The following is a 26,765-nucleotide window of genomic DNA, read 5'->3' as shown; positions in this document are numbered from 1 at the left end:
CCCCTGCCTCAGCCTCCCAAGTAGCTGGGACTACAGGCACGCACCACCACGCCTAGCTAATGTTTTGTATTTTTTTAGTAGAGATGAGGTTTCACCATGTTGGCCAAGATGGTCTCAATCACTTGATCTCGTGATTCGCCCACCTCGGCCTGCGAAAGTGCTGGGATTACAGGCATGAGCCACCATGCCCAGCCTGATTAGACAAATTTTTAAGGGCAAATGGATGGAACCAGATGTTTAAAGCAAGATATAAAATAATTTACTGGGACAGGCACAATGGCTCATGCCTATAATCCCAGCACTTTGGGAGGCTGAGGCAGGAGGATCACTTGAGGCCAGCAGTTTGAGACCAGCCTGGGCAACATAGCAAGATCCCATCTCTACAAAAAAAAAAATAAAAATTAGCTGGGTATGATGGCTCATGCCTGTGGTTTCATTTACTCGGGAGACTTCCTTGAGCCCAGGAGTTCAAGGGTACGGTGAGCTAAGATTGCACCACTATACTCTACCCTGGGTGACAGTGAGCCCCGGTCTTAAAAACAATAATAAAATAATTATTATTTATTGTACTTTACCAAATTTGTAAAAACAAATCTATGCTAAGTGGTTGCAAGTCAGGTGATATTTAACTATCGAGACAGCTAAGCCATTACTAGACAGAATTGCAGAGATTTCTTTCATGTATATAAAAGTTGACTTTGTATTCCCATTTCCTTTTTCCATTTAGAATTTGATCGTCATGAAATCCAGATATATGAGGAGGTAGCCAAAATGCCTCCCTTCCAGAGAAAAACATTAGTATTGATAGGAGCTCAAGGTGTAGGCCGAAGAAGCTTGAAAAACAGGTTCATAGTATTGAATCCCACTAGATTTGGAACTACGGTGCCATGTAAGTTTTCTGTGTTTTCCTTGCTATGCAATTGGCAGGAAAGAGTATGGGCATATGGAGGAAAGGGGGATTATTATCATTAGTTATTGCTATTCCCAAATAAATTTTCTTTATGGCAGTGAAAGTGAACAAGTAAAAGACATTGAAAAATTTAGTAATTCTATAGCTGCCTTGAAATAGTGCTGCAGTGCTGTTGGCTTGCTGTCTGGTGGCAAGTGCTTCTCTAAACTATTCAGTTCAGAAATGTTAGAATTAAATGCCTACATTTAAGACTTGTGGCAAGATAGGCATTTAGGATTTTCTTGTACTGATGTCTGTCTAAAAAGTTGGATTTTTCAACCATTTTAGTGTAAAGAAAAGGGGAAAGCTTCTGACCCTTGGACATACCCAGTGTGACAACAGCTGTGTGAACTTACATGGCCTGGCTTGTAGCTCTCAGTCGTGCAAGGTCATAAACCTGATTTTTGATAGCACATCAAGAGTGATTCATCTTTTACTGCAGGCAGCATTCATTAAGGTTACAAAGTCTGATGTATAGAATAAAATAGTACTGATGAGAAGTATAACCATTAAGTGAACCAAGCACTCGTTTTATGGTCTTTGCATTCATTTCTCTATTTGCATATTTACATAGAAAGTTAAATAATCACGTCAGAAGTATGCTTGATGAGAATGGAATTAGATCAAGGAATTGGATGATGTTAGTGACTTACTGTAGTGACTAATACACATTTGTCTCTGACTGTAGGGACTAATATACATTTGTCTTTGTTTTTGAAATACATGAATCTTTACTTGTGAACTTAGATGTTCTCTCCCTTGAAGAAAGCAGGAGATAAGCTAATGTTGCTTTCATAATTCCCTTTGCTATGCTTCTATTTCTGACCAAGCCCCCTTTTAACATGGCATTCCTTTAGGTATATTAATGCCTTTAAGCTATTTTGAGTCAAATCCTAGGCTAACTTTAACCCCATCTCTTTTAATTGAATTTTAGAGTTTCCCTGGTTTTGTCCGATATATTTTGGGTTTAATTCTCAGTGAGTACTCTTATTGCTAAAATTCTTAAAAGTTAGGGAAATAGCCTTGTCATTGCCCCCATGTGCTACTTATAATCCCTTCAGGGTAGGTCTTCTGATTCTACTGCAGGCATTGTAAATCACTAAATTTAGACAAATCCTAGTAAAGTGGTTAACAGAACAAAAACTTCACTGTAATCAAAGTATGTTAAAGCTGCAATTGTGAAGTAAAAAGTTTTTCGCTTTTATCAAATTAATATGTGCCCAATATTTTCAGCAAGTAGTTCTTAAAGACATATAATGGGGAAAAAAATAACCCCTTCTCTTCCCCTGCCTCACCACTGGCTCACTTATGAAAAACAATCACTTTTCATTGTTGTTGCTATTTCTTTTGGTTGTGTTCCATATTTCTTAATAATGTCTTTAGTCTGCTGTTTCCTGCTTTATCCAGTTTAGGCCTTATCTGTTGACTTCCTGACTGTCCTTCCAGTATACAGATAGCTATATTTTCAGTCAGTTCAATTTTACTTTCTTGAACAGCCCTTTCCCCTTCTGTGACCCAGGAATCTCTGGAGTTCTGTTTTTCCTTATACTACCTGATTTTATATATATGTGTATACAATTTTTTGTTGTTTTTTAAACTAAAGAATTGTTTATCCAGTAAGTCAGGTTCTTTTTTTTTTTCCTGGAGACCTCTGTCTCAGAACCGTCTGTCTTTCTGCTTCAGTGAGGACTACATGCTGTCTCTCTGGCTGCCCAGCTGTTAACACTGGAGTAGTTCCCTTTGTTGTTATCCTGGGTTAAAGCTGTTGTTCCTGGATCCCATTCTTTCTCTTCTTGGTTTATCACCTTGTTTAACTGGGGTACATCCTCCTGTATGTGGAATGTAATGTCTGCATCTTTGTGTTTTAAAATGTATATTTTCTGCCCTTTATTTAACTAATCAGCTGAGAATAGAATTCTGGATTGTAAAATTCAAAAGCTGTTACAACATCTTCATCATCGCCAAAAGAATCTCTGTACCCATTTCCCACCAACCTCCTCACCCCCCTGCTGCCAGGAGCAATCATGAATCTTTCTGTCAAAATAGATTTGCTTATTTTGGACATTTTATATATTGGAGTTATACAATATGTGGTATTTTGTGACTGGCTTCTTAACATGTCAGATCTCATCTGTGTTGCAGCATGTATCAGTACTTATTTTCTTTTCCTTGCTAAGTGATTATTATATGGCTATACCACATTTTATTTATATATTCATCAGTTGATGGACATTTGGACTGTTTTATTTTTAGCTATTGTGAATAATGCTGCAATCAGCATTTGTATACAGGTATTTGTGTGGACATATGCCTATTTCTCTTGGGTATATACCTAGGAATGGAATTTGTAGGTTATATGGTGACTATATGTTTAGCCTTTAGAAGAACTTCCACACTGTTTTCCACAGCAGCTGTGTATATACCCTTTCACAATCCCAGCAGCATATGAAGTTTCCAGTTTTTCTACATCCTCACCAACATTTGTCATCTGGCTTTTTGATTATAGTCATCCTAGTGGGTGTAAAGTTGTGTCTCATTTTGGTCCTCATTTGCATTTCCCTAATGTCTGATCATGTCAAACAACTTTTCATGTACATATTTGCCATTTATATATTTTCTCTGGAGGAATGTCTGTTCAAACCGGTTGCCCATTTTTCAGTTAGGTTATTTGTGTTTTTCTTAAGCTGTAAGAGGAGGTCATATTATATTCTGGGTACAGGTTCCTTATTAGATATATGATTTGCATATATTAATATTTTCTCTCATTCTTTGTTGACTTCTCATATTTTTGATGGTGTCCTTTGATATACAAAAGTTTTTCATTTTGATGAAGTCCTATTTTATATATCTTTTGTTCACATGCTTTTCATATCATATCAAATATGGTACCATATCAAGGCTTTCCCTAACCCAAGGCCACAAAATTTTACTCCGGTATTTTATTTTAAGAGTTTATACTACTGACTCTTACATGCAGATTATATGATCAATTTTGTGTTCATTTTTATGTCGAATGTGAGGAGGGGGTTCCAACTTTATTCTTTTGCTTGCACTTATCCAGTTGTCACAACACAATTTGTCAAAAAGAATAGTTCTTTCCTCCAGTGAATTGTCTTGCCACCCTTTTTGAAAATCAGTTGATTGTAAATGTGAAGATTTATTTATAAACCCTCAGTTCTGTTCCATTAACCTAGATGTCTGTCCTTACGCCAGTCCCACATTGTCTCGATTACTGTATATTTGTATTAAGTTTCAAAACCAGGAATTGTGAACCTTCCCAACTTGTTCTTTCTTTTTCAGCTTGTTTTGGCTCTTCTGGGTTCCTGACATTTCTATATAAATTACAAAATAAGCTTCCAGTTTCTGCAGAAAAGGTAGCTAGAATTTTCAGAGGGATTATATTGAATTCTAGCTACCTTTTCTGCAGCAATTGGAAGCTTATCTTATAATTTATATAGAAATGCCAGTAACTTGGCCTTGAGAACTACTGCCATCTTGTTTTGTTTTGTTTTGTTGTTTTGTTGTGTTGTGTTGTTTTGTGTTGTGTTGTTTTGTTTTGTTTTGTGTTTTTGTTTTGTTGAGATGGAGTCTTGCTCTGTCGCCCAGGCTGGAGTGCAATGGCGTGATCTCGGCTCACTGCAGCCTCCACCTCCTGGATTCAAGCCATTCTCCTGCCTCAGCCTCCCCAGTAGCTGAGATTACAGGCACCCACCATCCTGCCTGGCTAATTTTTTTTGTATTTTCAGTAGAGACTTGCCTTCACCATGTTGGCCAGGCTGGTTTTGAGCTCCTGATGTCAGGTGGTCTGCCTGCCTCAGCCTCCCAAAGTGCTGGGATTACAGGTGCTATCTTAACAGTATTAATTCTTCCAGTCTATGAGCATAGATGTCTTTCCATTTATTTAGGTCTTCATTTTAGTGCTGTTTATGGTTTTCATTGTACAAATGTTGTGCTGCTTGTGTCACATTTATTCCTGAGTATTTTTTTCTTTTTTATTCTATAGCAAAAAGTATTTTCTTAATTTCCTTTTTGGATTGTTCCTTGCTAGTGTATAGAAATAAACTGATTTTTGTGTGTTGTCTTTGTCTTTTAGCCTTATTGACTTCATTGATTCTAATGATGATTTTTTTGTGTGGGTTCCTCAGGATTTTCTATATACAAAATCATGTCATCTGCAAATAGAGATCGTTTTACTTGTTTCTTTCCAATCTGGGTGCTGTTTATGTCTTTGTCTTGTCTACTTGCCTCAACTAGAACCTGCAGCGTAATGAGTAATAGTGTAATAGAAGTGGCAAAAGTGAACAATCCTTGTCTTGTTCGTGATCTTAAGGAGAAAGGAGAAAGCATTCAATCTTTGCATTTTAGCTGTGGGTTTTTCATAGATGCCTTTCATCAGATTGGAGAAGTTCCCTTCTGTTCCTGCTTTATTGGCTTTTTACCAAGAAAGGGTACTAGATCTTGCCAAATGCTTTTTTTTTGTTAATGGTTCATATGATTTTTGTTTTTTATTGTCTTCTATTGGTATGATGTATTACATTCATTGATTTTTATATATTGAACCAACCTTGTCTTTTTGTGGTAAATTCCATTTGGTTATGATGTGCCATCTTTTTTTGTATACTTCTAGATTCAGTTGCTTGTAATTTGTAAGGATTTTTGCATCTGTATTTATAAGGGATATTGGTCTACAGTTTTCATTCCTTGCAATGTCATTGTCTAGCTTTGATATGGTAATTCAGGACACATAGAATGAGTTGTGAAGTATTCTTTCCTCTTTCATCGTTTGGGAAGAGTATGTGAAGGATTAATTATAATTCTTTCAATGTTTGATGAAATTCACCCATGAAGCCATTTGACTCTGGGCTTTGTGGGAAGTTTTGATTATTAATTCAGTCTCTTTACTTGTTAAAGGTCAACTTGGATTTGTTTTTTTAATCAGTTTCAGGATTTCTGCAGGGTTCATAGTAATGTTTTTTCTTTCATTTCTGATTTTAGAAATTTGAGTCTTCCCTCTTTTATTCTTTTTTTGTTTGTTTGTTTTGTTTTTTTTGTTTTTTTTGTTTTTTTGAGACAGAGTTTCTCTGTCACCCAGGCTGGAGTGCAGTGGCGCAATCTCGGCTCACTGCAAGCTCCGCCTCCCGGGTTCACGCCATTCTCCTGCCTCAGCCTCCCGAGTAGCTGGGACTACAGGCGCCCGCCAACACGCCCGGCTAATTTTTTGTATTTTTAGTAGAGACGGGGTTTCACCGTGTTAGCCAGGATGGTCTCGATCTCCTGACCTCGTGATCCGCCCGCCTCGGCCTCCCAAAGTGCTGGGATTACAGGCTTGAGCCACCGCGCAAAGATTCGTCAATTTTGTTGATCTTTTCAGACAGCCAAATTTTGCCTTTGCTGATTTTCTGTATTTTTTCTACTTTCTAATTTTTGCTATAATCTTTATTATTTTCCTTCTACTTGTACTTTGGGTTTATTTTACTCTTTCTGTTTTTTTAAATAGAAAATTAGATTATTGATTTGAGATCTCTTTTAGCATAGGCATTCACAGCTATAAATTTCCCTCTGAGCACTTAGTTGCATCTTAAAGTTTTTGGTATGCTGTGTTTTTGTTTTCATTCATCTCAAAATACTTTTGTTTTGAGTGGGTTTTTTTTATATGTATATAAATAGGTTCAATGATACATGTCTCTGTAGATGGCTACAGAGACTTTAAAATTGTAATCCTGAATATACAACTATGCAACACAGACCAATTAGCCAGATCTAAAATAATAAACTGGCTTCTTACGACAACTGTTCCTTCTTCCCTCCACAATGACTCTAAACCTTACATGAGTACAGTTAATATGGCAGAACGGGAACCCATCTTTGTGACCAAAAGTAAAAACCAAAGAAGAAATAGCAATTCATCCATTAGTTGGTGAAATCAAGAAATGTAGTGCCCTTCACTGTGCTGCTTACTCTTACTCATTTTGTCCTTATTCTTCAACCCATCCATGTTAGCTCTTAATATGTTTGAATTAGCCATATGATTCAACTCCAGTGCACACCACAGTGCTGATCTTTTTCCCATCGGTAGCTTTTAAGACAATTATCAAGACAGAACCTTTTCTTAGAATGAGTGGGTTTAGTTCAACCATCATACATCTTCAGGGTAATGAACATGCTGCTGGACAACTGACACTCTGGAAGAGCCTGGTCAGCTCTGTCTGTAACTGTGTTCTTCAACAGCACCATCTCCTCTCAAAGTATTTTGTTTCATTTGTGATTGCTTGTTTGATCCATTGGTTATTTGGGAGTATATTGCTTATTTTCCATATATTTTTGAATTTCTAAAATTTTCTCTGGTATAAAATTAAGGTGGTTTAACTTTCTTTATATATTACAAAATGATCCTAAAATAAAATAGAAAAACATTGTTATTTTAGGGAGATAGGCTATGTTATGCATCCTGTTTTCAATTTAACATTGACATCTTGACATCTTGAGCTTAGTTAACAAATGAAGTATTACTTTGTCGATTGTTTCTTCATTATTTGAAGAGCAGCTAAAATTAAGAATTTTGCCTATCATAAAAAATTACTTCTAAAAAATCACATTATGTAGTTGCTCAGTATAGAAGTCTAAGGAATCAGTTGTAGTCAAACCTTCATGTTCTAATTTCTCTGTTCTAGAAATGGAAAGCAGTTTAAATATGTGGCAATGTAGATTGTCTTTTGGAGTGTTAGTAGAGAACAGGATTGTAGTTAAAATTCACTTGTAAACTAAAGAACATTTCTGTAAGAATTAAGATTCCCTCAGCAGGGAGGTAGAGGTAATACATGTTCATATACATATTTATTTCAAGCAGCACATTCCACTATATGGTTTCACTGTAGGACTTCACCAAAAAAAAAGTGATTTTTAAAATTAATGTTCACAATGTTGAACCAAGTCCTATTATGCATTTATTTGGGAAGTTAAAAGCTGCCTTAGAAGTTTTATTATACACCTTTGGTGACTAATTCCAGAAAACTTAAAGATCACACAGTTTTAAATATGAAAAGCCATCATAGCATCTTGAAGATTCTCAAAGATACTTTATAAATACTCTTCATAGTAGTCTAAGATGGCCACTCTCAAGGTTGAGCCAGAAAACAAGGGGAAAACAGGAGTCCTATTAAACATAATGATCTCATTTGACCCTTATTTTTGAGCATGAGTTTGAAGTTCATTTTGTTCTTATAAAAGTTTTCTATGTCTTATGCTTATTAGAAATAGTCAAAACACTGTCATCTTTTTATTTGGATTACTTTCTTAGTTTAGTTTGGTGTACTTAATAATTCCATCAGTTATTCTGCAACTACTTAGCTAATAGAAACAGGATACTTCTTATATCTGATCCAGCAAAGCCCAGAGTAATGCTAAGCTTGAAATAACACACTTGAAAATTACTTTTCTTCTTCAAAGCTGTTGTTAACAAAGTTGTCAGAGAGTACACATTTGCAACAGTTTAAAAAATGGTAATAACCGTTCCTAGCACAGACCAACTTGCAAAGGGTTGTATGTCTCTGAAAGTATTCAAAGCTGTAAAATATCAGACAAAAGGATCTCCTATTTCTAAATTTTGACTTGAGCTATTCAATCTTATTTTCCCAGAAATAATATGTCAGGTCAGAGGAGAGGAGGTTAATAGACCATAATAATAATGAGGCGGCTAGCTCTACCACTAAAGTGTAAAATAGAACAATTAACATTTGGGAATATCTACAAACAGGAAGCTAAAAGAAAGGGTTGGTTTTGAGGTAAGATAAAAGATAATTTGTGGGTAAAACTGCACTTTACAAAATTGGTATTACAACTAAGAATAGGTGAACTTTGCTTGTTCACCTTTTGGGGCAGTTAGGAAGTGTTAATATGGAAAGAAAAGATGTAATAGATTCCTAAGGAGAAGGAGAGTGCTGGTCAGTTGAAAAGATACTCACAACATGCCTCACGCTTATTAACATTTACCATAATTAAGAACTTCATTGAAGGCTCTGCTGCTAGGTAAATATATTTTGAGTTTCAAAGTGATTTTAAGAAGCATTTTTTTGGATACAAATTTTATTTGGGGGACTACCTCTTAAAATATTCCTCTAAGGTATCAAGAAACTTTTTCTATTAAAGGGCCACATAGTAAAGTTTTAGGCTTTGTAGTCCATACAGTCTGTCACAATTACTACCACCATTTTAATATACATAAACAAATGAGTATGGCTGTGGTCCAATAAAACTTTATTTACAAAAATGAGAAGCAGATCAGATTTGGTCATAGGCTGTAGTTTGCTGCACCCAGTGGAAAAATGTTAAGCCACCGTATGTATTTTAGTCTATTTTTTATGCCCTACAATTTCTTTGTACAAAAATCTTAACACTATTTTATTTAGTTACTTCACGGAAACCAAGAGAAGATGAAAAAGATGGCCAGGCATATAAGTTTGTGTCACGATCTGAGATGGAAGCAGATATTAAAGCTGGAAAGTATTTGGAACATGGGGAATATGAAGGAAATCTCTATGGAACCAAAATTGATTCTATTCTTGAGGTTGTCCAAACTGGACGGACTTGCATTCTGGATGTCAACCCACAAGTAAGCTGCTTGGATTCCAAAGCTGTTTTATATTTTATTTTCTGTGGAGTTTTTTTCATGTGTGTCAGGGGTGTTGGGTTGGGGTTGTTTGTTTTGTCAGGATGGAAAGGTGACTCTTTCCATTACCTTTGGGTGATAGAGAATGTTATTATGTATACATAGCTAGTTAAATAAATCTCTGAACAATTAGCCAACAGAGGCTTGGGTGGCAATAGAAACTGTGTGATTAGATCTATGGTAGAAGTTTAGTATGTATTTATTTACCTGTTCAAGTAATGCATACATGCTTGTGTTAAGAAATGTTAAGTTTAAAACTCAAGTCTGCAATATAAAGAATAAAAAATTAAAGTCACTCCCTCTCCTACCTGACACAAATGCACACCTCTACACTATTCATTTTATTCTCACTCTATATTTCTCTCTCACCTACCTGTTCCCACTCTGCTACACTCAGCCCAATCTCACCTCCCTACTCAGAGATAAAAATTGTTAATAGTTTCTTATGTTTCTTTCTAGTCATTCCACTATGCCTTAAATACAAATATATATAAGGTAATGGGTTTTCTGTTTTTGTTGTTTCTTTTTACATAAATGGAAAAATTCTATATAGATTCTTCAGGGGTTTTATTAAATAGTACTATTTCTTGGAGATCTTTTTATGGTAGTTACTTTAGAGCTTTTTTCTTTGTAATTGCTATATAGTACTTTATAGTATGAATATATATTCATTTAACTACTCTCCAATTAATCAACATTGAGGTTATTTCTACTATTTCACTATTAACAGAATTCTACAATTAACATAAAAAAGAGTTTACATCACTCTTGATGATTTTTGGATCATTGTTTTATACTTTCATTTGTTCAAGAGGAACAGACTGAGTTCAAAACAAAATAAATGGATCACTGTTTTAAGAAAGTACTATACGGAATGAGAAGGACAGAACAGGGATAGGTATTAAGTTATGTCCTTTAATCCATAGAACAAGTGCAAACAGCCTTTGATTTATACTAAAGGGTAGCAGAATTCTATTTCTAATATTGTATAAATTGGCTTATAATTATTCTTTTACACAGGCACTGAAAGTATTGAGGACATCAGAGTTTATGCCCTATGTGGTATTTATTGCGGCTCCAGAGCTAGAGACGTTACGTGCCATGCACAAGGCTGTGGTGGATGCAGGAATCACTACCAAGCTTCTGACCGTGAGCTAACCATACAATTTTCCTTCTAAAATCTTTCCTTTTCTTTTGAGCATGTTTAACTGTTATCTAATTAATTTTTATTTATTTATTTATTTTTGAGGCAGAGTTTTGCTTTGTCACCCAGGCTGGAGTGCATTGATGCGATCTCAGCTCATTGCAATCTCCCCCTCCTGGGCTCAAGCGATTCTCCTGCCTCAGCCTCCCAAGTAGCTGGGATTACAGGTGTGTGCCACCAGGCCTGGCTAATTTTTGTATTTTTAGTAGAGACGGGGTTTCACCATGTTGGCCAGACTGGTCTCAAACTCCTGACCTCAGGCGATCTGCCCACCTCGGCCTCCCAAAGTGCTGGAACTACAGGCGTGAGCCACCATGCCTGGCCAACTCTTAGCTAATTATGCTTATGAAATAAACATGCTATATAAGGTGCTACAGAATAAAAATTAATTAGATGTAGTTAGGATCTGGAACTGTTCTTTTACTTGAAAATCATAGTACACTTTATTTTAAATCAAAAGTTTAGTTCCCCTTTGTAAAATGAAATGGACCAATATTAAAATATGCATAAAATGAAGGTGTTCAACCTTCATTTTACTAGTGGGGTAACTGGGCTCCAAGATCATTAACAGGCATGTTTATTATATGGTTTATCATTGGTAAAGTGGGGTGTTCTGATGTTTAGTTTCTATTGCATGTTTTTTCCTTTTTTTCCTCTCTCCTTTTTCACTTATGGAAATTCAAAAATATATACAAAAGAGGGAAAAAATGAGTCCCTATGCCCATCACCTAGCTTCAATAATCATGGCAATTTCTCGTTTTAATTAGACCCCTCCCCACTTCCTCCTCACCTTGAATTATTTTGAAGCAAATCTTTGATATCATGTCATCCATAAATACTTCAGTATTTATATCTAAGAGATAAAGACATTTAAAACATACCATTAATACAACAAAAATTAATAAGCAGTATCTTACTGTCATCTACATGCAGTCTATATTTGAGTTTCTCCAAGGTTTGTTTTTTTTGTTTTTTTTTTGTTTTTTTGGTTTTTTTTTTTACTGTTGATTTGTTCAAATCAGGATTCAAACAAGATCAACACATTGAATTTACTCGTTGTCACCTAAATCTTTTGCCAGCTTAATTGAGGTATAATTGACCCACAATAAGCTGTGCCTACCTAACATGTACAGCTTGATCAATTTGGCCACATATTTGTACTCATGAAAGCCATTACAACCAAAATAATGAACATGTCCATCATCTCCACACATTTCCCTGTGCTCCTTTGTAACGTGCTCCCCACACCCTTACACCTACCACTCTCACCTTTTCCCCTCACTGGACTTGATTATATGCCGTGAAATCAGGTAGTATTAGTTTTCTTTGTTCTTTGTCAAGTTGATCCATATCTCTACTTTCTGAATGTATGAAACATAGTAAGTGTTTAATGTCTTTGCAGATTCTAACATTTGAGTCAGTTCTGGATTGGTTTTGATTGAATGATTTTTCTCTTTATTATGGGTATATCTTCCTGCTTCTTTGCAATCCTGGTAACTTTCTTTGGATGCCAGACATTGTGAGCTTTGTTCTAGGATGCAGTTATTTGGAAATAGTTTGTTTTTTTCAGGTCTCACTTTTTAAATGTGTTAGGTAAGACCCAAGCAGTTCTCATTTTAGGGCCAGTTATTCCCCACAAATAAGGCAAGACCCATTTGGTACTCCTACCACAGGGCCTCTTAGTCATGAGGTTTTCTGTTCTGGCTAAGGGGGAATAGGTACCATTCCTGGGTACCTCTAATCCTCTCTGGTGGTTCTTTCTCAGCTTCAGGTCGTTGTACCCATGTGCAGGTTGGTACTTCAGCCGAATGCTGGAAGGGGACCTTCTACAAATCTCCAAAGTCTGTCTGTGCTGCTCTTCCCCTCCGGCATTCCGTCCTGCCAACTCTTGCCACCTGAGTCTCTCTGGACTCAGCTCTGTCCTCAACTCAGAGTCCTTTAGGCTCCTCTGGGCTCACTCTCCCCATCCTACTGCGAAACTCTTTCAAGCCAGGAAACTGGGGTAATCATAAGACTCACTTCATTTGTTTTCTGTCTTTCTATGATCTGTTTTTAATATCTTGATGTATAGTGTCTTAAAAAGTGTTGTTTCATACATTTTGTCCATAAATTAATTGTTAGGTGGAAGAGTTAGTCTGGTGCCTGTTATACAGCCTTGGCTAGAAGCAGACATCCCTTTAGTACCTTTTAATCTGTAAATTCTCACTGCCACCCTCCCTCCCCTCTCTTTTCACATTGTACTTTAGTTGTTAAAAAAAAAAAAAAAAAAAATAGGTCATTTATCCTACAGCATGTTCCATAGTCTGGATTTTACCCATTCTGTCCCCCTCATATTATTTTCCTCTATCCCTTCTATTTCCTTTAAACTGATAGGTCGATCTAGAGGTTGGTCAGACACAGATTCAGGTTATTCAGGTTTTTGGTTGGTTGGTTTTTGCAAGAATAATTCATAGGTGGTACTTGTTTTATTACATCATAAGGCATATGTCAGGCTTTTTGTCATAAGATTAATCAGTGGGGTCAGAAGTTGTTAGCCTCATCTATAAAGTTCCTCAGTAACTCTTTACCTACTGATTTTAGCAAACTTTATTGATCTTTGCCTTGGATAAATTATATTTTTAGGGATGGCAAAGTGGTAATATTCTAAATTTGTCATTCCTTCTACATTTATAAACTAGAATTCTTAAAAAGAACTTTTCCTCATCAAGTAGTTGATTATTCTGAGGTACAGTTGATACAGGAAAGGCAGGATACATCTTTGATACTGTCCTTTGTAGGTCAGCTTTCAGAATAATGAGTTTATTCCCCAACAGCCTCTAGAGATAACACGTGACCAGCTGAGATTGGCTTTGTTTTTTTAGTTTCATGAGCACATATGTTCAAACTTATTTGGTGTGCTTTATTCTGTTGCAGTGATTATTCTTATTGATGCTAAGATTGTCCCATCATTGACCAATAGGAGTTTATTCTAGTTGGCCCTTGAGACCTTTTTTTTTTTTCATGACCCTGATATCCTTGCTATCTGGTAGAAGAAATGTTCCACGCTCATCTTGTACATTTTCTGTTCTAGGCCAGGAATCAGCCATTTTTCCAAGATACTCTGGTTTATTTTAGGGTAAATAGTGTTTTAAGACCATAATACTAGCAGTGCCCATTGTCACAGAGTTGATCACTGCTTTTTGCTAGACCTTTTTATGTGGACAGTGCTAGCATATATGCTTTTCTGTTTGTATATTTGAAGGAAAATATATCATGAATTTATTCTGATATTTTCCAATCAAATTCAAGATTACAGGATTTTTATTTAACTTATTTTATCTTATATGTCTAATTCCTTTCTCTTATGCTGAATGTCCCTTCTCATAACACTGGAAATGTTAGAATATCAAATAATTGCTCATTTGCTTTATTCTGCAGTACAAACACAACATTCTGGGAATAAGTATATCAACACAACCACCACTAGTATTACTGTGAACAGTCCCCCCAACCCCCACCTAGTTCTTTCTGTCGTTAGAGTATATCCCTCTAAGTATATACAGTCAGATCACTATGGGGTTTTTTTGTTTTTTTTTTCTGCCGCCAAACTGGAATGCAGTGGTGCAGTCTCAGCTCACTGCAACCTCTGCCTCCTGGGTTCAAGCGATTCTCCTGCCTCAGCCTCCCAAGTAGCTGGGACTACAGGCACGTGCCACCACACCCAGCTAACTTTTGTATTTTTAGTAGAGATGGGGTTTCACCATGTTGGCCAGGGAGATCACTATGTTTTAAAGTCACTTGAAGTACCTCCTCTCTGTGTATTTAGGTCAGTTATTCTTTTTAATGTTTGAATTGTTGTGTCTTCAGCAGTAGGAGCCTATTCAACTTGGCTTCTGAGTCTTTTTAACATGATTCTAGTAGTGTTTGATAATTCCTTGCTTTCTGATATGACAAGATGTTCTAGATTATTCTACATTTCCTGGCCCAGACCTGGAACCAGCCATCCAGAAGCCCTTGTTTCTTTTAGTGAGAGATAGCATTTAAAGATAATTCAGTCAGTAAGGGTGTACATTAAACTTAGTTGGACATTGTTTTTAGACCTTTTCAGTAACCAGAGGTAGGAAATAAATTTTTTGTTTTTAGAAGACATACATCATTGGTTCAATTTGATAGCTTCAAATGAAATTTTACATTATTCTTCTTTGGCTTTGTATTTGCCTTTTTTTCCTCTTATCCTGAAAACCTTGGTGCCTGCTGATGTTAACATCATTTCTTAACTTACATGTATATAAATGTAAACTAAATACATGCATATATGTAATTTCTGAGTTATATCTGTATTAACAATATGATTATTGAAAAGTTCTAAGTTTCAGGCTTTTATTGTTCTTAGGATATATCCCACTAGATTTTTTTTTCCTTCAACTTTTGTTTTAAGTTCCAGGATACATGTACAGGATGTACAGGTTTGTTACATAGGTGAATGTGTGCCATGATGGTTTGCTGCACAGATCAACCCATCATCTAGGTATTAAGCCCAGCATCCATTAGCTATTCTTCCTGATGCTCTCTCTTCCCCATGCTCCCACTCTGACATGACCCAATGTGTATTAGTCCCACCATGTGTCCATGTGTTCTCATTGTACACCTCCCACTTATAACCCACTGGATATTATCTTCTTTTAAAGCCACTGAAATAATTCCTTGCTGTGTGGTTGAACCACCAACTTGAAACACAGGTTTATTTGTTTTATTTTGCTTCTGATTTTTAAGAATGGCTTTTTTTAATTTGAATTTAAATTTTGTTGTATAATTCTATACAACATTTTCATTGCTCCAACATAAATCTTAAAACAAATCCAGCTTTTCTGTGCCCTCTCCACTTTGTTTCCTCCCACCCACATAGGCTGCCATTATTGGTAGCCATTTTACCATATTAGTTTCCAGTATAAACAAGTGTGCCTGTGTATCCTCCTCCCCCCCGTTTTATACATAAATTGTACCTTATGTACAAAATGTGCCTGCATTTTTCCAATACTAGTATATCCTAGAGACCACTCTGTAGCCAGAGAGAGAATCTTCATTCTTGTTCCATCTGTATGGCATACTCCGTTATTATTAACAGGTTTTTTTGTTTTTGTTTTTTAAACAAATCAGATTGCTAATGGCTATAATAGGCAAGAATTGCTTTCAAGTTGAATTGTGGCCTGTTTACATGTCTGTGATCAAAGATATTTTTGTTGTTTCAAACTCATTTAGAAATCTCAGTATTAGCTGAAATGTAAGTATTAGGGTCCTTCAGGCCTGGCAGTGAATCCACTTCTCTCTCTACACTTTCTACACAAATGACATTGTTGGGTGCTTCCATCAACATCATTTACATTCATGCCGTTGTTATGCTAATGATTTATATACAGCTAACCCAGACCTCAGAGCTCTGATTTGCATAACCAGTCGCCTGCTGTACATCTCCACTTGGATGTCTCACAGGCATCTTAAGCTTACCATATTACAAAGTAGCACACTTTGTTTCCCCCAGAAATTATGCTCTCCCCACCCCTCAACTCTGTATCTCCCACAGCCACCCATTTACCTAAGTTAGAAACCTAAGAGCAATTCTTGACTCATTCATTTTCCTCCCTTTTCAAACCCTGGATGATGTAAAAAGCTAATCCTGATTATTTTGTCACCAAAATGAATTCTCTGATCTTATCTTAGAGAGAGGTAGCAAGTTTAGCTTTGAGCTTAACAGCCACTGCAAATGGGGTTCCATATTGTACATAGGCCATAAGATAAAAATCTTTCGAAAAGGATGATATAGTGGAGCTGGAAACCAGTCACCTGCAGTAATTCTTTTGTTACTGTAGATTCATTCCAAGATTATTGTCAGCAGTCTTTTGATTAGGAATTTTATCCTAATATCAGTGAGGCAAAAGATTTAGAATACTCATAAATGTAAACATGAGTGTTGCTGGAAAGAATGAGACATGAACAGATGGCAGTGTTGTCTTTAACACTATATGGATTAGATTTTGAAGATTAATACCAGAATTACCAGAAATATATCTAACCTATTTATTATATTCACTTCTAGTTGGAGTTTGAGCAAGTAAATATGCATTGTAATACAAACATTTCCTTTTAAAACTCTTCAACAGGACTCTGACTTGAAGAAAACAGTGGATGAAAGTGCACGGATTCAGAGAGCATACAACCACTATTTTGATTTGATCATCATAAATGACAATCTAGACAAAGCCTTTGAAAAACTACAAACTGCCATAGAGAAACTGAGAATGGAACCACAGTGGGTCCCAATCAGCTGGGTTTACTGATGATTCAGTAAGGTTAACAATGAAAATTAAACTTTTAAAACGTGACTGCAACAAATAAACCTTCTACTGAGAAAATACATCACAGATAGAAGATTATCTGCCAAGTCCAGGCATTTTTATGGTGTAGATTGAAATAATAGTACACTTCTGAATTTTTATATAAAATGTGGTTGGAAGGTGTACTAATATATAATTTATCTTAGTTTTTCTAACTTTGTATGGATAATCTTTCTATTCATATCACATAAAGAAATGCGTTGAAGCATTTTGTATATGTTTTGATTTAGTACCCTTGCCTTTTTCATCAAAGGAATTTTCAAATCATTCACTCTAACATTGGTCTCACATTTTCACTGTGATAATGAATATTACTTGAAATAGTTTTGTAAAGCTGTCATTTAGTTCAGTATTCAAATAGTGAAGGGTTAGTCTTAATAGAAGAAAATATAGTTACTGACCTTCCTTCTTATAAATTTCTTACAAAAGCAGAATTTTAATGTCAGTGTTATAGCTAGTCTACTACCATCTAAATCTGACGTCAAAAGTCTGATCAGTTTACATATTTTCATTATTTCAGAGATGTATGGCTATCCATTCTAATTTATACAGCTATATTAGTTTTGTCTCTTCATTTCTATCTTTACTGAAAAATTGAAGAGCAATACCTTGCACTCTCTTATGAGGTTATTCTTTTTATTTGTTGCAGTGATATGATACTAATTAATTTAACATGTACACAGTAAGCTCTGGGGCTGTAAGCAAGGTCATGCAGACTGAGAGAGTGCCTTATCCTGTAAAACCTTACAGCAAAATGACACTTGAAGAAAGTTTATTTTCACATGTAAAATTTTAACTGACAAAAGGAACCTACTACTTTAAACAATGTTTTTATTAGAACATGGTCAGCAAATGTATCATGCCTCTGCAAATTTTAGTGATGTTTAGAGATGCTTCTAAGTTTGCAGTTGGAAGTTTTTGTGAATAATCAACGTGCTTTTGGAAATGTGATGTGATCCTTGGGGTACCTGTTCTGTCTGTTGTGTTGAGAACCAAATCCATTGAACAACTTAAAAAATTGGGAAATAATTGTCAGCTATTTTGTATACATACACACAAAATATATACATTATATAATATGTATATTATGTATTATATAATATATATTAAATAATGTTTTGTATATTTTTTACATATCTGTTAAAAAATGTACTTCGTTTTTTTGTTTGTTTTGAGATGGAGTCTCTCTCTGTCACCCATGCTGGAGTACAGTGGCGCGATCTCAGCCCGCTGCAACCTCTGCCTCCTGGGTTCATGCGATTCTCGTGCCTCAGCCTCCCAAGTAGCTGGGATTACAGTTGTGTGCCACCATGTCTGGCTAATTTTTGTATTTTTAGTACAGATGGGGTTTCACCATGTTGGCCAGGCTGGTCTCGAACTCTTGACCTCAAGTGATCCACCCACCTTGGCCTCCCAAAGTGCTGGGATTATAAGCATGAGCCACCGCACCTAGACAAGAAGTGTACTTTTTGTTTAATGATTACCAAAAGAAGTTCTCTGTTAGAAGGATTGACTTATACAAATTCCCACATTTACCTCAGTTAATATCTTCCTTTAGGATTCTTGGATAATAGAAATTCTTCCTAAAACATATTCAGAGATGCAGCTCATTATTAAATTAAGGTAACCACATTCTGTATTGTTGCTAGCTTTTCATGTAAACATTATTCACACTTTAAAGGATTAGGTGTTTAAATATTGATGGTCATCTTTGGTGTTAGGTGCCAGACACCTGGCTGCTGAATTTGTTTTTTCCCTCACCAAAGTTTTCATATGGAATGCCAGCTGGGAGGACATTGAGGGAAAAGAAAATATATGACAATAGGCAGTATTCACACATTGTTTAAAATCTTTTTCACAATAAAACACCCAAGCTGTCATATTGTTAAAGTTGGAAATCTATAGGTTTTTCTTTTTTTCTTTTTTTCCTTTTTTCTTTTTTCTTTTTTTGATTCTAGATTTCATGGCCAGAACACAAATTCACGTTTCTTGTCCCAGGACAGGGAATTGGTGACAAAAGGGATTATACTATTTTAATAACTGTGGAAACTTTCAAACTACATGTATTTACACCAAATTCTTGGCTTCTCTAAGCAACATGAATTAAAGCACAGTATCAAGGTGATGGCCTGTGACTTAATGTCTCAACACACACTTGAAATTTTAAGAGAAATTTCAGTTCTGCACTCAGGAAATGTGCTGTATTCTCTAATGTACTTTCATGCTGCAGCATGGAGCCTCTTTAAACAGCTTTGGGATAATTATAGCAGCACAAGAAGTTTATCTGCAAAATATTTCAATCATCTTGGTACAATAGATGACTTTTACATCATGTATATTGTTAGCCTTTTGTGATATAAAATGTATTACTTAGAAAATATACTTAAAGGAATTACTTCTATTATAAATGGTATTCATGATTGACTACTTAATTAATGCACATTAGATTTCTCCTAATATAAAATGAAATGATGCAGTTTAGTTCATTTTGGTCTAGATGCCAGTGCTAACAAGAATACATTTAGATAAGTTCATTGTATCTCAATGAAGAATCACTGAACTTGAAACCCAAGTCCCATATGAATCTGCAGGAATGAGCAGTGCTCTGCTGGGGCAAGAAGCCCCAGAGGTCCCCGGGTTCTTCCTAAGTAATGAGAGTATAGCTGTGATCAAGGAAATGTGAACTTCTCTTTTGGGAAGATCTGCGATAATTAGCTTTATGGAAGAGAAAATGGTTTAGAGTGGTGTTGAGCAATTGTTAAGGGTTGAAATAGACACACACATGCATGTGCTTTTGGGAAACATGATGTGCCAATGCATTAATGTGCCTGAGGGCTCCTTGTGGATAGGTCAGTGTCCACATTTCAGCACTCAGGGCATGACTGTACACAACCTAAGACTATATATGTATTTTTTCATTTTCAAATGTACAAATACCCATAAAGGTGATGTGCCTGGATAAGTCATTTAACCATAACTTAGTGAAATAAATGTGATGGCCCTACAAAGTAGAATTTTCACCTTCATTACAGCCATGCCTTTATTATGCAGTCTTCATTTCTGTGTGATATTTGGTAATATCACATGTCAAATACATCAGGACTTTGTTTATTTTGGCTAACTCTAACTATACAATTGCTGAACATAGCTTTCTGAAATAGAAATTATAAGAGAAACCTAGTATGCCTACAGCAGTAATAGCCTAAACCCTAGATTCTAGAATCCAATAAATTTATAGTAGTTTTTAAGAAGTTTCCTTTAAAGCAACAAATAGATTATTAAGGCAAATTTAGATAATAACCCAAGTTAGCAATAAAACCGTGTGACATTATAGATTACATACAGATACTAACTGCTTTGACCATAATATCCCAATGACAATAAAAAATGATCCTTGCTTTAAAAATTATTAAATGGTACTTATTTTTATGTATAACAAGTGTCATGATCCCAGTGATTGGAGTTGATTTTCAAGGTGGATAGCCATAGAGTTAGGTAAAATTATTTTGAATTGGCAAACTAAAGATAACAATTTTGAAAATTGCTCAAAATAATAACCTACTTACATTTTACTTTTGTAACTTCTGAAACAGTACTCCATTATCCAGAAATCACAGGCTAGAGAGCCAGTAATTTTGTAGTAATAAACCTTAACTAAACATGAAAAAGGCAATCCTGAAGTTTTATGTACATAGACAGCAGTTCATTTTTTAAATGTTTGAGTTGCCATATATTATGTATGTGTGTGTGTGTGTATATATATATATATATATACACACACACACAGCTATGTGTATAATATGTAAAATTCTCCCAAAATGTATGAATATAAAACTGAATGTATTCATTCATGTAATTATAACTAGCATTCTAAAATTTTTAATTACTCCCATTTCTTTGACACTCTGAAACTTTTTTAAGATTGTTTTAAAAGGCTCTGGTTCCACCTTGAAGCTGATAATCTTTCTGAAAAATATATGAGAAACTCAGAAAGTAGTCATTATTATAATAAATTTAATTTTCTTAGGGAAAAAGGGCAGGGTTCTGGATGGAAACCCCTTGGGAAATTCTTATTTAAACTTTTGAATGAATCTATAATATGATTCAGGCTGAGATTATGGTACCTGCCCTTATCTTATTTCAAGAGATTCGCTGTGAGAATTCATGTAATAACATCTGTAATGTATTTGGAATTCTTGGGAGAAATTCATTCTTTTAAATAATGGGATTATTGTATATAGTACAAATGAATACTCACAAAATTTAAGAATACATTTGACTAATAATTGAGCATCTTGTCAGTTTTTATGCAAGTATATATTGTATACCTGAGGAAGATGACAGTTCTATAATTTTTTTAAGGTAAGGTTATTTTTAAATTGCATTTTTGTTCTAGTGTTTTGCAATTTATACTCTTTTTAAAATATTTCCCATAATTCATCATGCTACCTTCTGTGTTCTTGGAATGGTTTTTGAAAAGTGCACAGATTCAAACATGAGTCCTTAATATACTAAACAGTGAAAGAATGATGATATCTCATTTCTAAAGTAAGCATGGTTCACACCACTTTGGCAATACACTGCAGTACTTTTTAAAAAATATTCTCTAGTGGTAAAAGTAAAGACAGGGTACTGGCCAAGATCCTAATTCTGACTTCTGACTGTGTGATCTTCGATGAAATTTATATTTCCCTTTATCATTACTATTCTACTTGTTAAGTAAGGCTAGGTTAATATTTGTCTTCGTCTTAAATTCTAATTTGTAATTTGTAACTGTGATGTAACTGTGATATGCTGAACTGAAAAATCCTTATTAGGCTACTGTATCTGTTCTTTTTTAGTTATTTTAAAGTGTGCCTCTTTCTGAAGTAATGTAGTGAATGGTGAATACTTTTCAGGAATTCTTCCAGTTTTAAAATAGCCCCAAAGATAAAGTTTCAGCTGGAGGAAGGTCTGTTCTGCTCTCTTAGTCCTAATCAGAAAGTCCCTTTTAGCTTATAATCCCATACTAAATCCAAACCCTTAGCAAATCCTTGTTGCCAACGAGACCACTCACAAATCAAACAAAATGTAAGCAAGCAATCCAGTACTTGGTTACACCAGAAGACTCTGATCTTTGCCCCCGAAAACTGTCCTACTTTATCCTTATACCTGAAATCACTGCAGCCCTATTGTTTTACCCATATGATTAATTTAAAAAGGCATCTATTTCTTTATAGAAAGAAACATTCACAGTGAGATCTTTATTTGTGAACCTCAAAATCCAGATATTCACTTTAGTTATTACTTTCTAATTGCCTCTCAGTCATTGGCTGATAATGCAGTGGCGTGATAAATTTGACTTATCTCCACATACAAAAGTCGATCAGAAGGGATAGTTCTCTTCCTTTTTTCCCCTCCTACTGGCTCTTACTGTTTTCTAATCTCCAGTGTAAATGGAATGAACACATCTATAGTTAAGGTAAATGCCACTAATAAAATCAGAAGATTGAGTGATTTACTGCTTGTAAAGCAACTGTCTTTGAATCTTATGAAATACGTGGTGTTGCTATCACAGAAGCCAAAAAGGTCTTAAAATTGGAAATAGATGTCTTTATTGTACTTCAGCCAACAGCAAGCCAGGAGAAGGAACATGCATAAATATGACAGGTCATGTATGAAATTTGGCTCTCCTTCTATCAAAGTAGCCTGGGAGCTTGGAGGAAGCCTAATTAACTAACTTAAACAGGAAAAAAGTATACTCATCTGATGTATATAAAAACTCATCAGCTGTAAATTACCGACATTAAACCAGAAGTCATTACCAGTTAAAATGTGTGGTTTTCATCTTATTCTTAAATAGGAGAGGTGGACAGTAGTATAAGTAACATTTCTTTAAAGACATGAAGCTTGTCCTGGTAAACATGGTCCAAATGAGAAATGCCTCCATCTTTTCAGGTAGAACCACATTTCAGGCATAGCTTAGCTACATCTGTATTTGAAATACAATAAAAATATTTCTTACGTCTCTGTATCCTCTTTTAAAAAGAACTGCTGACTGGCTCCTGTCTCTTCAGTAACACTGATTTTTTTTTTTTAAAGAAGTGATATATTGGACTCTTGTAGAAGAATGAGCACTAGTATTCAGCAACAAGTGCAATTTCTCCATGTTATGTTGAGCTCTGTTGGAGCCTATGGTGAGTATTTGATGTGAAGACCTTGCTGTGGGAATTTTTTATTTTTCCTCTTCCCCCCACGCCAGTTCGTTTTGGTAAATCTTTTCTTTGAACACAAGACGCATGCTTTTTTAAACCTCTAGTCTTTGAAGTAACTGTAGAAGAGAATCTTTAAAAAAAAAAAAAAATGGAGGGCAGAATACTTGTTAGCAATCTGAAAATAAAAGCTGAACAAGCTGCTTAAAGTTTCTGATGAAGAAGTTTAAAAAGAAAAATTAATTGCTACTGCTTTCCAGGTAATTGTATTATTAATTTCTGTGTAAAAGAAACATTATTGCTGTTTTATAAATAAAATTTTCCTGTAGTACAATTAAGTATTGATTTTTCAGAAGCTGTCCCTATAAATCTTTTCACATATTTCCATATGCTGTCCAAAACAAAAATTATTGAAATGTCTAATCTGTGAGATTATATACTCCTGGTAAAATATTTTTGTATATATAAAGAAATATTTACTATTGGTAAAAAGTGTTTCATTGATAGGTGTAACTAAGGTTTAGAGATAATAATGGAGGATATCTGATTAGCTTTGATAATTTTTTTTAACTTCGCATTTTTTAACTTTTAGGTTTGGGGGTACGTGTGAAGGTTTTGTTACATAGTTAAACACGTGTCACAGGGGTTTATTTTACATATTATTTCATCATCCAGATACTGAGCCTGGTACCCAATAGTTATGTCTTCTGCTCCTCTCCCTCCTCCCACCCTCCCCACTCAAGTAGACCCCAGCGTCTGTTGTTTCCTTCTTTGTATTTATAAGATACTATCATTTAGCTCCCACTTAGAAGTGAGAACATGCAGTATTTGGTTTTCTGTTCCTGTGTTAATTTGCTAAGGATAATGGCCTCCATCTCCATCCATGTTCCTGCAAAAGACATGATCTCATTCTTTTTTATGGCTGCATAGTATTCCATGGTGTATGTATATATCTCATATTTTCTTTATCCAATCTGTCATTGATGGGCATTTAGGTTGATTTGTGTCTTTGCTATTGTGAATAGTGCTTCAGTGAATATTTGCATGCATGTCTTTATGGTAGGAAGATGTATATTCCTCTGGGTATATACCCAGTAATGGGATTGCTGGGTCAAATGGTAGTTCTGCTTTTAGCTCTTTGAGGAATCTCCATACTGCTTTCCACAATAGTTGAACTAATATACACTCCCACCAACAAGGTATGAGTGTTCCGTTTTCTCTACAACCATGCCAGCATCTGATAGTTTTTGACTTTTTAATAATAGCCATTCTGACTGGTGTGAGATGGTATCTCATTGTGGTTTTGATTTATATTTCTCTAATGATCAGTGATACTGAGCTATTCTACATGTGGTTGTTGGCCACACACGTCTTCTTTTGAGAAGTATCTGTTCATGTCCTTTGCCCACTTTTTAAGGGGGGGGTTGTTTTTCTCTTGTAAATTTAAGTTCTTTATAGATGTTGGATATTAGACCTTTGTCAGATGCATAGTTTGCAAATATTTTTTCCCATTCTGTAGGCTGTTTACTCTGTTCATAGTTTCTTTTGCTGTGGAGAAGCTCTTAAGTTTAATTAGATCTCGCTTGTCAATGTTTGCTTTTGTTGCCATTGCTTTTGGTGTCTTTGTCATGAAATCTTTACCTGTTCGTATGCCCAGGATGGTATTGCCAAGGTTGTCTTCCAGGGTTTTTATAGTTTTGGGTTTTACATTTAAGTCTTTAATCCATCCTGAGTTGATTTTTTTATATGGTGTAAGGAAGCGGTCCAGCTTCAGTCTTCTGTAGGTAATTTCTTTTAAGTCATAAGAGTCTTTGTAAAAAGCCCCTAAAGTCATTTAGTTTTTCCCACCTAAATAAATAAATTGATCACTTGCCTCTACAACAGAAGCCCTAATCATTGTTTTCTCTATCCCAGTCCGATTTGGTGGTTTTCAAAGACACACTCAAGGAAAGAATTTCATTGTTGGGAAAGGTTAAAATATAGGACCAAGAAAACAAGGCTTCTGTGCTGAGATGGCATAGAATACTCTTGACCGTTTCCCAGCTAGCCAGGAATGAAAGAAACCCTGGTGAGAAAGAGAATGAACCGACCCACTCTGGCACACAGCTCAGCACTGCAGCCTGCAATGAGAGGGGACTTAGGCCCACCAGGCTGACAAGAGAGACAGAGGTGTGGCGCTGGGTGCATGCAGGAAGCCTCCTTCCAGACAGGGCCCTTTGCAACTCTTGCCCAAGCTAGTTTCCAGGATTACCTACCTCATACTTAAGAAATTGCTAGTACAGTGTATCTCTGATGTCTCCAGAGGAATTAGATGTTATCTTCTTCATCCTTCCATCTTATACTAAGTTTTCTATCACAACCATAAATTTACCAGCTTAAGAGAACACAAATTTATTATCTCTTCTGTAGGTCTGAAGTCCAACACAGATATCACCAAGCTAAAATCAGGGTGTCGGCCAGGGCCTGTTGGGGTTCTTACCTGGAGATCTGAGGAAGAAACTGCGTCAGGCTTGTGCAGTTTGTTGGCTGACTTCATTTCCATGCGGCTATAGGACTGTGGTCCCTGTTTCCTTGCTGGCTGTCAGACGGACTGCGCTCTCCTCTTGCTCTGGTCCCTTCCATCTTCAGAGCTAGCAGCAGCACATAGATTCTTTCTTTTTTCTTTTTTTTTCGAGATGGAGTTTTGCTCTTGTTGCCCAGGCTGGAGTGCAATGGCGCGATCTCGGCTCACTGCAACCTCTGCCTCCCGGTTTCAAGTGATTCTCCTACCTTAGCCTCCTGAGTAGCTGGGATTACAGGCATGCACCACCAAACCCAGCTAATTTTTTTTTTTTTTTGTATTTTTAGTAGAGATGGGGTTTCACTGTGTTGGCCAGGATGGTCTCAATCTCTTGACCTCATGATCCACCCGCCTCAGCCTCCAAAGTGCTGGGATTACAGGCGTGATTACAGGCCACCGCGCCTGGCCAGCACATAGATTCTTTCTACTGGCCTCACCTTCCCTGCGTTTTCTTGAGCCAAGTCTCCCTCACTGCCTCTTCTGCCTTCTTTCCTTTAAGGGCCCACCGACATAATCCAGGATAATGTGTGCATGTCAGGTCCGTAACTTTAAAAGCATTTGCCAAGTCCCTTTCTGCCATGTAAAATAACATACAGGTTCCGGGGACTAGGTCTTGGACATCTGTGAGGAGTCATTAATGGACCAACAACACTAGCTATGTCAGTGGTACTCCTTTCATCCATTTATGAAAGAGAAGTGGTCCTCTTATGAATGGAAATATCAGAATTAAGGGGGCTGTCTTGTGCTATTCTAGGAAGTATTCCTTTTATTTACTGTTTTCCAGATGACCTAATAGACTTGTTTGCAAATCTAATTATGAAAAAA

General features: G+C 35.9%; 1 protein-coding gene across 6 annotated transcripts in view; it reads left to right on the top strand.

Annotated features, from left to right (window-relative positions):
• Positions 1-23,714, top strand: part of PALS2 (protein associated with LIN7 2, MAGUK p55 family member) — a 117,878-nt gene extending 94,164 nt beyond the window's left edge. For all 6 annotated transcript variants that reach the window (XM_063609730.1, XM_055293635.2, XM_063609729.1 and 3 more), the window contains 4 exons: positions 728-889; positions 9,355-9,557; positions 10,635-10,763; positions 16,956-23,714. In XM_063609730.1, the coding sequence (XP_063465800.1) occupies positions 728-889; positions 9,355-9,557; positions 10,635-10,763; positions 16,956-17,132 (671 nt within the window). In that variant the 3' untranslated portion in view covers positions 17,133-23,714. The remainder of the gene's footprint in view (positions 1-727; positions 890-9,354; positions 9,558-10,634; positions 10,764-16,955) is intronic.
• The last annotated feature ends 3,051 nt before the right edge of the window (positions 23,715-26,765 follow it).

This window comes from Symphalangus syndactylus, chromosome 9 (assembly GCF_028878055.3).
Source record: "Symphalangus syndactylus isolate Jambi chromosome 9, NHGRI_mSymSyn1-v2.1_pri, whole genome shotgun sequence".
NCBI classification, from domain to species: domain Eukaryota; kingdom Metazoa; phylum Chordata; class Mammalia; order Primates; family Hylobatidae; genus Symphalangus; species Symphalangus syndactylus.
The sequence above is the reverse complement of the archived record's forward strand: the minus strand, read 5'-3'. Positions and strand labels throughout refer to the sequence as shown.